At 40.4% G+C, this 13,569-nt stretch overlaps 1 protein-coding gene across 1 annotated transcript in view; it reads left to right on the top strand.

Moving 5' to 3' along the window:
- Window positions 1-13,569, top strand: part of igf2r (insulin-like growth factor 2 receptor) — a 72,135-nt gene that overhangs the window by 22,995 nt on the left and 35,571 nt on the right. Inside the window, exons 15-28 of the mRNA XM_079645327.1 lie at window positions 547-697; window positions 1,922-2,090; window positions 2,884-2,999; window positions 3,089-3,248; window positions 4,923-5,099; window positions 5,181-5,276; window positions 5,571-5,672; window positions 6,790-6,952; window positions 8,271-8,447; window positions 8,645-8,791; window positions 9,609-9,787; window positions 11,326-11,413; window positions 12,575-12,787; window positions 12,873-13,003. Of these exons, the coding sequence (XP_079501453.1) occupies window positions 547-697; window positions 1,922-2,090; window positions 2,884-2,999; window positions 3,089-3,248; window positions 4,923-5,099; window positions 5,181-5,276; window positions 5,571-5,672; window positions 6,790-6,952; window positions 8,271-8,447; window positions 8,645-8,791; window positions 9,609-9,787; window positions 11,326-11,413; window positions 12,575-12,787; window positions 12,873-13,003 (2,069 nt within the window). The remainder of the gene's footprint in view (window positions 1-546; window positions 698-1,921; window positions 2,091-2,883; window positions 3,000-3,088; window positions 3,249-4,922; window positions 5,100-5,180; window positions 5,277-5,570; window positions 5,673-6,789; window positions 6,953-8,270; window positions 8,448-8,644; window positions 8,792-9,608; window positions 9,788-11,325; window positions 11,414-12,574; window positions 12,788-12,872; window positions 13,004-13,569) is intronic.

Raw genomic sequence — 13,569 nt, 5'->3', positions numbered from 1 at the left:
GAAAGGAATATCCTAATAATGGCAACAATTATTTTAAGATATAAAAAATTAAACCATTTAAAGTATGAGAAACAGAAAGTACATAAGATATTAAAGTAAATATTGAATTATAACAAATGTGTTATTACAGGTTTATCTAACCCTTTTTGGCAACCGAGGTTCAACAGGACAAAGCATTTTCAAAGTATTTTGACAATTTATATAACATTTACTTATGTGGTGGATAAGGAATGGTAAAAAGATAAAGGAATCTGTTCTGCTTGCTCATATGATACTTATTTTGAAAAAACATGAGGAAGTTTCTCTGCTTGTCCTACTTCCTCATCTCCACCTGGTGGGGACTTCCAGGCATTTTAACCTCTGAGTCACGTCTTTGTGTAACATGAGTGAATCATCATATGTGAACCTTAAAGAGCGTACCTGTGCTGCCATCTAGTGGTTTCTTTGTGTTTCCTCTCCTCTGCTGTTGACGGAGCCATTATCTGAGTTTTCTCTGATGCCAGTTGTTTTAATCTTCCTCTCTGTCTGTCCTTCGTTGCTCCGCAGGGTTTTCCTTCGACTTGTCTCCTCTCTCCAAAGCCGACGGTGGTTTCTACAACCTGACCAGCGACCACTACGATTACTACATCAACGTGTGCGGTCCTGTCAAAGCTGCCAGCTGTCCGGAGAAGGCTGGGGCGTGCCAGTCCGAAAAGAGGTGAGAGCAAGCCAAAGTCATGGGGTGATGATGACACATTTTAACTGTCATTACAGATCTATCTACCAGGAGTATTTGCTTGCCACAGGTTGACAAATCAGATTAAGAAAAAGATAATTTGTGCATTATCGTCTCTTTTTTTAAAATTCAGGAAACACAATGTAAAAGGCATGCTTAGGCAACAGAGGTAGATGAATAGCTAAAAAACTAAATCAAAATTCTAAAGTGGGTTTTCTAGTTTGAAATACTACCTGCTAGATCAGGGGGGTCAAACTCAAACACACAGTGGGTCAAAATAAAACATCAGTACTAGTGGAGGGCCGGACTGGTTCAATGTTTATTGCAGAACTTATTGAAATGAACTTATTGCACATATTAAACCTGGAACTAACAAAGCTTAAATGATTGCCTATAAAAACAACATGAAACATTAAATAATCAGTTCATTCATTTCTTATGGCTCTATCTGCAGCTTCTCCAGAGTCATTTCTTATGATTACATTTTCCCACAGGCCAACAACAGCTTCAACAAAACTATTTCCCTCAAAGAGAAACCAAACATGCCCTGTTGTCGTGAGAGAGAAAGTGCAGAAGGAAACATCCATTAAACTCAGTGAGCTGCTCTGTGATGCTAGCTCAGATACTTGGCATCTCATCTTGGGTGCAAGGTCATCAATGTTTGGGGTCAGGCTCTGAGCTGAGGAGACCCTCAGGATGGAGTGAAGGTTCAATATACCGGCGAGCCAGATCTAATAGGAATTAGAAATTATCCCGCGGGCCGAAATTAAATCCACCCCGGGCCTGATTTGGCCCCCGGGCCTTGAGTTTGACACATGTGTGCTAGACCATATTGTAGTTTATCTCAGGTGTTTTCTTTCTTGTTTTTCCACTGAACATTCGTAAGAGCACCACAGTTGTAGTGTTTTAGATTAGAAACATACCTTTTTGGCAGCTTTAGTTGTTTTTAAATGTATACCGCCAACACTAGGTTCACCGTATAAGTGTTTGCGTTTAGATAATTTACAGAGAATTATTCACATTTTGATGATTTAGGTCTTATTCGTATGTTATCGATACGTTTGTCTTTGTTTTTATATTATTTCTTACATTTCCACTTATTTCCTCTGCTTGCCTGACTCTTAAGCTTGTGTACATTTTCTGGGTATGGGCTCAATCAAGTTAATCTATTTTCTCATCTTGTTATTTTCCCATCTGTTGCTTCAGTTCTTGGAGTCTCGGGGAAGCAAACTCTCGTCTGTCTTACTACGACGGCCTGATCCAGCTCAACTACAGCAACGGCTCCCAGTACAACAACAAAGAACACACTCTCAGATCCACTCTCATCTCCTTCCTGTGTGACCCTGAAGCCGGAGCTGGAAAACCAGAATTCCAGGTATAATATGCCTCTGGATTTTGTCTATATACACCCCTTTTTTTTACAATACACGTTGTGGGGGAAACTTCTGAAGCAATAGGAGTCAGGACTCAGAGAGACACGAGGAGAGCTGGAGCTTTGATGGCAAACACTGACGGTTTATTTGGAGCTTCGGCCGAAGAACTCACGAGACATGTCACGGGCCACGAGTTGACCACAGGTTGAGATGCCACAATCAATTCTGAAGACCCCTCCTGTAGCTCCAGGTTTTAACTAGTTCAGAGTGTAATAATCAACATTCTTCAATAGATAGGCTAAACAGCTGAGGACACTGAATCACAGTTGTTGTCGCTTAAGGCCCGGACACACCAGGCTGAAATCGGCCGTTCTCGTTAGTCGACGAAGCGTGCCCTGTCGCCCAAACTCAATTTGGTGTGTCCCGCACCGTCGGCCGTGACACGCCTTATTTGGCCTTTCATGGCCGACGCACGGCCGATTCAACATGTTGAATCGGCCGTGCGTCGGCCACAGGCAGTCGGACAAAGAAATCACTCGGATTGGCTGTTCAGCTAGCGAATCAGTGGATGAGAAGCAAAACGGTTGATTGAGAATGTCTTCCACAAGCAACACTCCAATGCCTGATAGCTCCAGTACCGCACGAAACATGTTTTCGATGGGCAAGAGTGAAAACGGGACGCACACACTATTTGTTGTTTGTTTATATCACGTTGTCTGTTCTTCTTCTCTGTCTTCCGGTTGTTGCACATCACCAGTATGACGTTCAGTTTTAATTTGAATCTTCTGAATGCAGGTTGAGGACAAGTACACGTATAACTTCCGCTGGTATACATCCTACGCTTGTCCTGAGAGGCCTCATGAGTGTTTGGTGACAGATCCCGTCACTCTAGAGCAGTACGACTTAGCCAGGTAATGCACAGCTACGTGTTTTATTCATTCACCAAACAACCAAGTAATGTGGAGTGACTCCTGAATTGTTTTGTTCCTTCTGCCTCCAGCTTGTCCCGCTCCACCTCCATGAAAAACTGGCAGACGATGGACTTGACTGACACCATGAACTTGAAGAAGTACTACATCAACATTTGTCGTCCGATCATCCCTGTCACAGGCTGCGACCGCCATGCGTCCGTCTGCCAGATGAAGTACATCTCTGACCAGGTCTGTAACAGCTAGAAACACAGTGTGAAAAACAGAATGGTAACTTCAAGCTGTAATCCCCAACGGTTATCACTACTGTGGTGACACCATATTTTGGTTTGCCTCAGCAGAAACTTAAAACAGCATTAACTCCAGGACTTTTTACCAAAGACACCCAGTTCTATATACATCTAACAGAAATACAAACAGGGGGGGGTGGAGAGGAGAAACTATATCATCTGGAAACTGTATCATTTCCCTTTGGCGCTGTTCCGAATTGCTCTAATCTGTCAAAATGACTGCTTTCAGATTTTTCCGCATTTGTTAAAAAAAATCCGTCGTACACGGAAAATATTCGGTTAAAGCGACCTCTGCTCTGTATACTCTCCAAAGACCCACCCATTCATTGTTGTCCTCTGTGGAGCACATTGGGTTTTGGTCCATTACTTTGAGGTTATACATGCACAGCACTCAGTCCAATTGTACTCCACAGAGGACATCCTGGGCTTTTCAAACATGTGACATGTGTGGGGGTGTGGCTTTGAAAAAGATAATTTCATTGTATTTCAAAATGGCGTCCATCAACACAAGCACTATTTATAGAAAGAGTTTGTAATTTTGCAATTACCAGTGTTGTGAGTTCAATATTTTATTTATTTATAGTAAGGGAACACCTTAGGAGTTAGTGTAGTGAGATTCAGAGCAGTGTAATCATTATTTGACTTAAGACTAAATGTTTTTATGAATGTCCTCTGAGGAGGGCATGGGGATTTGCTAACTTTTTATTTCCCCCATTTGACTCAACACAAATGGAGTCCACTATGGGCCAAACTAACACGTAGGTTTCTGTAGGGTTCATGGCAGACGGACGCACGGGGAACACATAGATCAAGTGCCTCAAGTGTCAGATGTATCTCTCTGCATTTCAGAAAAGGATGGAGTGCTACAAATGAGGGCTCAGTCTTTGTTGCATTTAGTTGTTGTGCTCTAATGTTGTCTAAATGTACTCGTATGTTAATGTTGTTTGTATACTCGATGTCCTCTACAGAGGTCACAATAAAACAAAACTAAGAATATATTTTTTTAGTTTTTGTTAGTCATTATGTTAATACCACCCTAAAGACTTGTGTGATCTTAAAAAAAAGAGGAAATTTGAAACCTTTTTCTTTCTGGGTCTCAGGAGGATTTATATTGTAATCTACATGTTCTATATTGTAGTACAATGAACATGTGCTAACTGACTTCTAACTTCTTAAGTTTAAATAAATATTTGCATTTGATCTTTTATTATTTCACTTTAACTTGTTATGTTTATATAAATATCTTTATATCATTTAAATCTTTTTATTGCCCATTCCTTATTTAACGTCAAATACAAAAGTATTTGACCTATTTTCTTTCTATTTCAAGAATTTCACTCGGGATAAATACAAATATTTAGATTTAGATTTATAGGCTCAATCATTGTGTTCCCTTAAATGGTATTAGCTAGTGACTGAACAGACACTTATGTACATGTATTTGCCACTTTCAAGAGCTCATCAGCTAAGGTCTTTTCGTGACAGGAACATCTTGCTATGTGCATCTTCAAAAGTTGCCAGTGCTTTCCAAATTCAAATTAGACAAGCAGCAAATGTGATGGCATGTCATCTCTAGGGAACACCTAAAGTGTGATTTCCCTTTCTTTCTCCTCAGGGATCTCCAAAGGAAGTCATCTCCGTCAGTAATATGGGTGTCTCCAAGCGAGGGCCGATCATCGAGGCTCGGGACCGGCTGCTGCTGGAGTTCACTGACGGCTCCGTGTGCGAGTCAGACGGCCAGAAGCTCTCCTACACGACACGCATCCACCTGGTCTGCTCCAGAGGAAGCTCGGTGAGGTTATACAGTGAAGTGGAGCCGTTCTTTTTATTGTTTTGTGCACGTGTCTGACTGTTTGTTTTCCACGCTGTGCAGTCAATGGGCCCGCGGTTCCTGATGTACCAGAACTGCACCGCCAACTTCATCTGGGACACCAGAGCAGCCTGCGCCATCAAAACCACTGAGAACAATGTGAGCTCAGCTTCATCAAGACGTTATCTCATCCTGTGTTTCCCTAAACGTCTCAATTCAAAGGTTTAATTGTCATATGCACAAAGCGACAGTGTAGAAACGGCAATCAAATTATTCTGATCTGAGCTCCTCCAACGGTGCAACATATATAATAAAATAAAAAATTGTGCAAAAAGTCTAAATACATGTCAGTAGAATATGATGTGTACAAGAACAGAATATCTAATATCAGTATGCTGTACAGCTGTTTCAGAATTCACTGTATTGCCATGGAAACATGTGTTTGTGTTTCAGAGTTGTGCTGTGGTGGACCCAAACACTGGCTATGAGTTCAACCTTCAGCTTCTGGCCAATGAGAAGGGATACACCACAAGAGCAAATGGAAAGGACTTCCTGGTAAGAGCTATATTTTACTATATTATGTTTAATACTTTTTATGTTATTATATTTCTTATAATAGCTTCTATCTGTGTTTTTAAATGTTTGTTTTACTTTTATGTCTGTGGAATCAGCTTCCAGAGAACATACGGACCTCTGCATCACTCTCAGCTTTTAAGAAATGCCTCAAGACCCTGCTATTCTAACCTTTTATGCTCTTACCCTTTTTTTTATATTACAATATTTTACTCAATATGTATGGAGCTATATCAGGGTCATACGTTTTGATAATTAAACAAAAAAAAATACAATTTATTTGAAAGTTCATGTTTTTATCCTGAACTTTGAAAAATACAATGATGTATTCAAAATAAAAATAAGTATTTGAAATAATTTCAGGTTGAATATTATTTTTGATTCAGTTCTTGGGGGGGCGGGGCTTACCAAAGAGTGGTTTGGCATCCTGAGTGACAGGCCTCCCTCTGTCATGTTGCCTTCATGGATGTTAGGTAGCGCGAGAAATATAACGACACTTTCTATGCCAAACCACTCTTTGGTAAGCCCCGCCCCCCAAAGCAACATCAGGGCCAAACGTTTGAAAGTGAAAAAAAAGATCTGAAAGTGAAAAAAGATCTGAAAGTGAAAAAAGATCTGAAAGTGAAAAAATATCTGAATGCAAAAAAAAAGTGAAACCTGAAAAAACAAGATTATGGTTTTCAATGTGAAAACATAAAATCTGACTTTAAAAAATAAGGATCAAAATGTGTATAAAAGTGAAATATGAAAATAAATATTTTATTCCAAAAATAATTGCTGAACTGAATAGAAAAATAATATTCAACCTGAAAAATTATTTCAAATACTTATTTTTATTTTGAATACATCAATGTATTTTTCAAAGTTCAGGATAAAAACTTGAACTTTCAAATAAATTGTATTTTTTGAATGATCAAAATCCATAAATATGCTCCTTAGATATCTTATTATGTTATTTGTTTGATTATTTTCTCCCTATAGCATTGTGATGACCTTGAGATGACGTTGTTTTTCAAGTGTGCTATATAAATGAAATGTATTATTATTACTACCATGACATCAAGTCACATTTCTGATACTGGTTCTTCCCTCCCTGCAGGTGAACATCTGCGCAGACGTGGCAGAGTGTGGAAAGGGCATCGCTGGCTGTGAGCTGGAGGACGGGCGCGCTCTCAGCCCGGTGGGGGTGGAGAAGACTCTGCAGTACTCCACCGACGGCCTGCTGCAACTCACATATAAAGGAGTCCTGGACGAGCCCACAGGTATTTATCTAAAGAGACTGAGAGCGTCGTTTGTTTACATATTGAGGTTACTCTAACTGATTATCTGATCACTTCTATTAACTGTATTTCTGGCTTGGTAGGAAAATCCTCTTCTTCATGTCTCTTCTACATCAACATGTGTCCCATCTTCTTCATGTCTCTTCTACATCAACATGTGTCCCCTCTTCTTCATGTCTCTTCTACATCAACATGTGTCCCCTCTTCTTCATGTCTCTTCTACATCAACGTGTGTCCCCTCTTCTTCATGTCTCCTCTACATCAACATGTGTCCCCTCTTCTTCATGTCTCTTCTACATCAACATGTGTCCCCTCTTCTCCATGTCTCTTCTACATCAACATGTGTCCCCTCTTCTCCATGTCTCTTCTACATCAACATGTGTCCCCTCTTCTTCATGTCTCTTCTACATCAACATGTGTCCCCCCTTCTTCATGTCTCTTCTACATCAACATGTGTCCCCTCTTCTACATCAACATGTGTCCCCTCTTCTTCATGTCTCTTCTACATCAACATGTGTCCCCTCTTCTTCATGTCTCTTCTACATCAACATGTGTCCCCCCTTCTTCATGTCTCTTCTACATCAACATGTGTCCCCTCTTCTACATCAACATGTGTCCCCTCTTCTTCATGTCTCTTCTACATCAACATGTGTTCCCTCTTCTTCATGTCTCTTCTTCATCAACATGTGTCCCCTCTTCTTCATGTCTCTTCTACATCAACATGTGTCCCCTCTTCTTCATGTCTCTTCTACATCAACTTGTGTCCCCTCTGTGGAAAGAGACTCTGAAAGTTTCAGGAACAAAGATTCTCTCTCTTTTTGATCCATTTCTATAAAAACCTGTCTGAAAATGAGCTGATCAGATTTTGGCCACTTTATGATGTCATAACGATGTTTAGGCTTGTGTAACCATTAGCCAATCAGCAACCAAGGTAACCCCCCCCCTTATCACCTGAATCTCCTCCTAGAGCACCATTGTGTTCTTTTTAACCAATCATCTCTCAGAGGGGTGTGGCCAGCAGCACCCCATTAGCATTTAAAGCTACAGACACAGAATCAGCACTTTTGGAACACTTCAGAGAGATGTACATACTTGTGTATCTGAGACCTGTAATATATTGTTGAAAAAGAGTATAATAGCGGACCTTTTAAACATTGAATCCGAGTCAGAACCAGGTCAATCAAGACATCCAATTAATCTGTTACAGTGCACATGTCATAACAAACACAGAAGATGTAAACACTGTCTTTACTTTGCAATTTATTCCGTCTTTTATTTAAACTTTCCTTCTCTGTAACAGCTTCCCGGGACACCTTCACCATTAACTTTGTGTGTGATAAAAACGCTCACCCCGGCTCATTAAAGCTGATGCACGAGGACCTCAGCACTGTTCCAAACCATGTCATCCACAACGTCTTCTTTGAGTTCTCCACCGCTCTGGCCTGCGTCCCTGCTCCCGTGGACTGCCAGATCATTGGTATGGACACACACACACACACACACACACACACACACACACACACACACACACACACACACACACACACACACACACACACACACACACACACACACACACACACACACACACACACACAACACACAGTACTGGCCTTATCTTTATACACCCCTCCTCCTTATCGTGTGTGTTGATTTAATTTTCTGTCCATCTAGATTCCCACGGTAATGAGTACGACCTCAGTCATCTGATGCGTCACGGAGAGGACAGCCCCTGGATCGCCATAGATACAGATGTGGCCAAATCACGACGCTTTTACATCAACGTCTGCAAACCGCTTCCTCCTGTGAGCAAGTGTCCAGGTCAGTTTGCTCGTCCACACCCAACACGTGGGAGTTTGACTGAATAAATAGGATAGCATTAAGAAATATGATATATAGATTTTGAATATTCTTTCGTTACTGTGTTTTGATTTTTTGATAGCAGCCCTTAACTAGGGATGCCAGAAACTGACCATGATCAAAATCGAAAATCGGACAGCCCTGGCGGATAATAATCGATTATTCGACACGCCCCCCCACCCCCCCCCCCCGCAGGAGAGAACATTTTATTTTTGCATTTGACCTCATTTGCACTTGTCAGTTTGAAGTAGTTCCACGAGGAACTCTTCTTTCCTTTGTTCATCTTTAGTAGCACTCCAATAAATCAATCGCACGTGTGACGGGGGGGTGGGGGGGGGGGGGGGGTCGGTGTGTAGCAGCGCAGCGAAGGGCTGCAAGTTTACAGTAAAACAAACTGGTGGAGTGACCAATGGCCATTTACAATTATTAATACTATTACTATTATTAGCATTAGTCTATATTTTTGTTGAAACTAAGCCAGAAAAAAAAAAAAAAACATAAATAATAATAAAAAAATATATAAATAAAATCGAATTTTAAAAATAATTTTCGATTTATGGAGACTGTAACGAATAATCGCTGGCATCCCTACCCTTAACTCCGACTATTTATGTTCCATCTAATGTCAAATACAAGGCTCCTAACATACTGTATGTAACGGTAGTTGGAACAATGTGGCCACTTGCAGTAAAACAGACGGTCAGATCGCATGTGAATCGTCCAAGTATTCCATCTTCCGGTCGAATTTTAGTTGAATACTTGTTGTTCTTCTCGTCAGTGGGTCCTCTGGGTTCTTGTGCCACGATTGGTGACAAGAGTTACAACCTGGGCTACGTGCTGTCGAGCCCTCAGGCGGCGGAGGACGGCTCCATCAGCATCGTGTACCAGAATGGCGACCGCTGCGACAACAACTCCCGCTACTCCACACGCATCCTCTTCCAGTGTGACGACAACCCCGTGAGTACCACACTCACAACACACTGTTACAATATGAAGCTCTCCCTTTTTTTCCCAAAGCAAATTATAATTTTTCCTTTAATGTTCCACTTCAAATGTTACCAAGAGTGATTGATTTTCACAAGAGTCTTGGTATCTTCTAGTAGTAGGTAATTATTATCTCAGACCATTTATGTTTTTAACCCTTAGATGCATAAGTGGGTCTTTTTGGACCCGGTGAGGTGGTTTTCTTGAAGTATCTTTTTTATCATTTCATATTCCAGCTATTCCTCAAAAAACATGTTTTGGATATCATGCCATTCAAATTTTAAATTTACATTTTAAGAAATTGTAGTTTTTGTATTTCTACCCCAAGCTTCCATAAGTGGGTCAAAAATGACCCGCATGCATTTCCTATGGGAACCTTTGATTCTTATCACCTGTTGCTGTCAGGAATACATTCACTGTGGGACACACAGACTACATCACAAGTGACACCTCTCAGGAAGATTATTGTACACAGCAACATCTGATACCTGTCAGTATAATAATAATAATAATAATACATAATATTTGTAAAGGGCTTTTCAAGGACTCAAAACCGCTTTACAATATAAGGGAAGGTTAGGGTGGGGGGTAGAGGACTATCAAACTTGATCAACCGGCATGGATTGATGGGGGGTGGGCTATGAGTAGACAAGAGGAGAAGAGATGAGTTTTGAAAAGGGACTGGAATACTGTGAGGGTCTCAGAATAGCGGAGATCTTTGCATCGATATGTTCAAAACGTTTTTTTCAAAATGTAAAAAAAATGTCTAAAATGATAAATAGTGAAAAATTAAATGTAAGATATTTCTATTGTGAAACAAAATATAATACTAAATATGATACAAGTGATTTTTCTTAACCAAAATGGCATAAAAACTAGGGATGCCAGCGATTATTCGAATATTCGTTACAGTCTCCATAATCGAAAATTATTTTTAAAAATCGATTTTATTTATATATTTTTTTATTATTATTTATGTTTTTTTTTTTTTCTTGCTTAGTTTCAACCAAAATATAGACTAATGCTAATAATAGTAATAGTATTAATAATTGTATTGTATTGGAGTGAGAACACATTTAAAGATGAAAAAAGGAAAGAAAAGTTCCTCGTGGAACTACTTCAAACTGACAAGTGCAAATGAGGTCACATGCAAAAAAAAAAAGATCTCTCCCACGAGGGGGGTGGGGGGGGGAGGCGGCGTGTCGAATAATCGATTACTATTCGCCAGGGCTGTCCGATTTTCGATTTTGATCATGGTCAGTTTCTGGCATCCCTAATAAAAACACATATCATTCTAATACGGGTCCTTTTTGACCCACTTGTGGACGAGTGTAGGGTCCAGTCACTCTGAGGGCATCTAAGGGTTCATCAATGCTAAGCTTGATTTGCAGTTGTTTCTGAACAACTTCGCCTCTTCAGTTTAATGTTTTTGTATTCCATGATAACGAGACCGAGGACATTAAACTAACCAGTAGATTTTAATGAGTATTTATGTGTTCATCTATTTCTAGGGCTCCCCCATGTTTGACCGTTTAGATGGTTGTGAATATGTCTTCATCTGGAGGACATCTGAGGCCTGCCCCCTCAGGAAGTCTAAAGGTAATCCCTGTGTTTGTGTCTCAAGATCTGATAAAACAACAGCTGTAGTGATATCATCCATAATAGTTTTAGCAGTTTACACACAAGCAGCTGCTACATGCAGCAACACACACACACACACACACACACACACACACACACACACACACACACACACACACACACACACACACACACACACACACACACACACACACACACACACACACACACACACACACACACACACACACACACACACACAGGAGATGGCGGAGAGAACGCGCTCCGAGGTGTGGTTAAACTTTACCCGTCTCGATGCTCGTTGCCTAAAGTTCAATAACAGTTTATCATGTAAGGGCGGTTACACGAGCAATTTGTCTAAACATTTAGCAAAGTGCTCCACATCCAGACGGAGGAATGCACCGGGTTGGACTGTCTTTCTAGTAGCTCTGTATCCCCATCCACGAGTAACGTTTCCACGTCAGGTGTTATGTATGCTAGCAGCAACACACGGAGTTAACTACATGATACAAACATGGGTTAAAGATTAGAGGTAACTGAGTTATTTATTTTGTTAAAGTTTCAGGTATTCTGTTTACAGTTCTGTCATCAGATTATTTAATAAGATTTGTTAAAACGTTGTTGTTTCTTTTGATGTGAAATATTATATATTTAAGTAAAATAAAAAGCAATGTTAGTTTTGTTCACAATTTGTTTAGTTAGTTTACCTTTTTTTTTCTCTCCAAAAGAACCGATAAAAGACCGGACCGATAAGCGGTATCGATAAAAGTAGTAGTACCGTTAAAACCTTAACGATACCCATCCCTACACACTACACAGTTAGTCGGTTCCGTAAGAGCCAGCATGCGGGACCGGGATTCTGGGATTTGTAGTCTTTCTAGTTGAGTATTTTTCATCGTCTTATATTTCAACAGTTTTACGACAATACTTTTTTGACATGGAAATTATTTGTTAAGATTGACAAACATCATATGTGTAATTCGTGGCACGATTCAAACTGGATCTAAAGATAATCTTTCTCTCTCCATTGACTTCAATACATAATCTTTCCGAAATAAAGTCCCATGGGTCGGAGGTAGATGAGCGGGACTTCGCCTCTATGATGAAAAACACAAGAATGTATGCCTCTTTGCTCATCGTCTAAACTTGTCCTGCCAGGTGATAACTGCCGTGTTCGTGACCCGAAAAGCGGCTACGAGTTTGATCTGAGTTCTCTGAAGGATCGCGATTTCCCGATCCACAGTGACAAGTACATCTACCACCTGTCTGTCTGCGGGGGGCTGCAGAGAGACATCTGCACGCACAAAGACACCGGCCTGGAGTCTGTCTCCTCCTGCCAGGTGGAAGGGGAGGGCAAAGCCAAGATCGCAGGTACGTACAAATCAACCAAAGCATGCTTGAATATGAATTTTAGCGTAGTATTGTCTTTTATTAATATTGTTGTGTGTGTTTGCAGGAATGGCAAACCAGATTCTGAGTTACGTGGGAGACCAGATCATCCTGAACTACACCAATGGAGAGACCTGTCATAAGATTTACACGAGATCCACTGAGATCTACTTCTCCTGCCACCCCGACATGCATCCTGTGAGTTTCACACACACAGATAGAAATCAAGCTGGTCCCACATGTGTTTTTAAATTCAAAATGACCGTAACCTTTATTCTGGTAAGGGTGGTTGCTGACTTTGACAAAAAATGTGTTCATGGAGCATTATTTTATTCTGTTGGAGATTATTATAACTATTGACAAAACATGTTAACAAAATAGCTTCAGGTGAAGTTGGACGTTTTTAGTAAATATTTTTTAATCAAATAAATAAATGTTTGAGTCTGGGTTTGAATACTCTCCATTAAAGATTAGTTAATGATAACTTAACAAATATAAAAACAAATACATTACATTAAAGAAACACAGAAAGACATAGAACATAGCTTTGTGTGTGTGTGTGTGTGTGTGTGTGTGTGTGTGTGTGTGTGTGTGTGTGTGTGTGTGTGTGTGTGTGTGTGTGTGTGTGTGTGTGTGTGTGTGTGTGTGTGTGTGTGTGTGTGTGTGTGTGTGTGTGTGTGTGTGTGTGTGTGTGTGTGTGTGTGTGTGTGTGTGTGTGTGTGTGCCAATGTTAGCATCAATACCCATCTGCTCATTGTATGCTA

Source organism: Notothenia rossii, assembly GCF_949606895.1.
Source record: "Notothenia rossii genome assembly, chromosome: 8".
Taxonomy (NCBI): Eukaryota; Metazoa; Chordata; class Actinopteri; order Perciformes; family Nototheniidae; genus Notothenia; species Notothenia rossii.
Note: the sequence above shows the minus strand (reverse complement) of the source record. Positions and strands in the feature narration are given on the sequence as shown.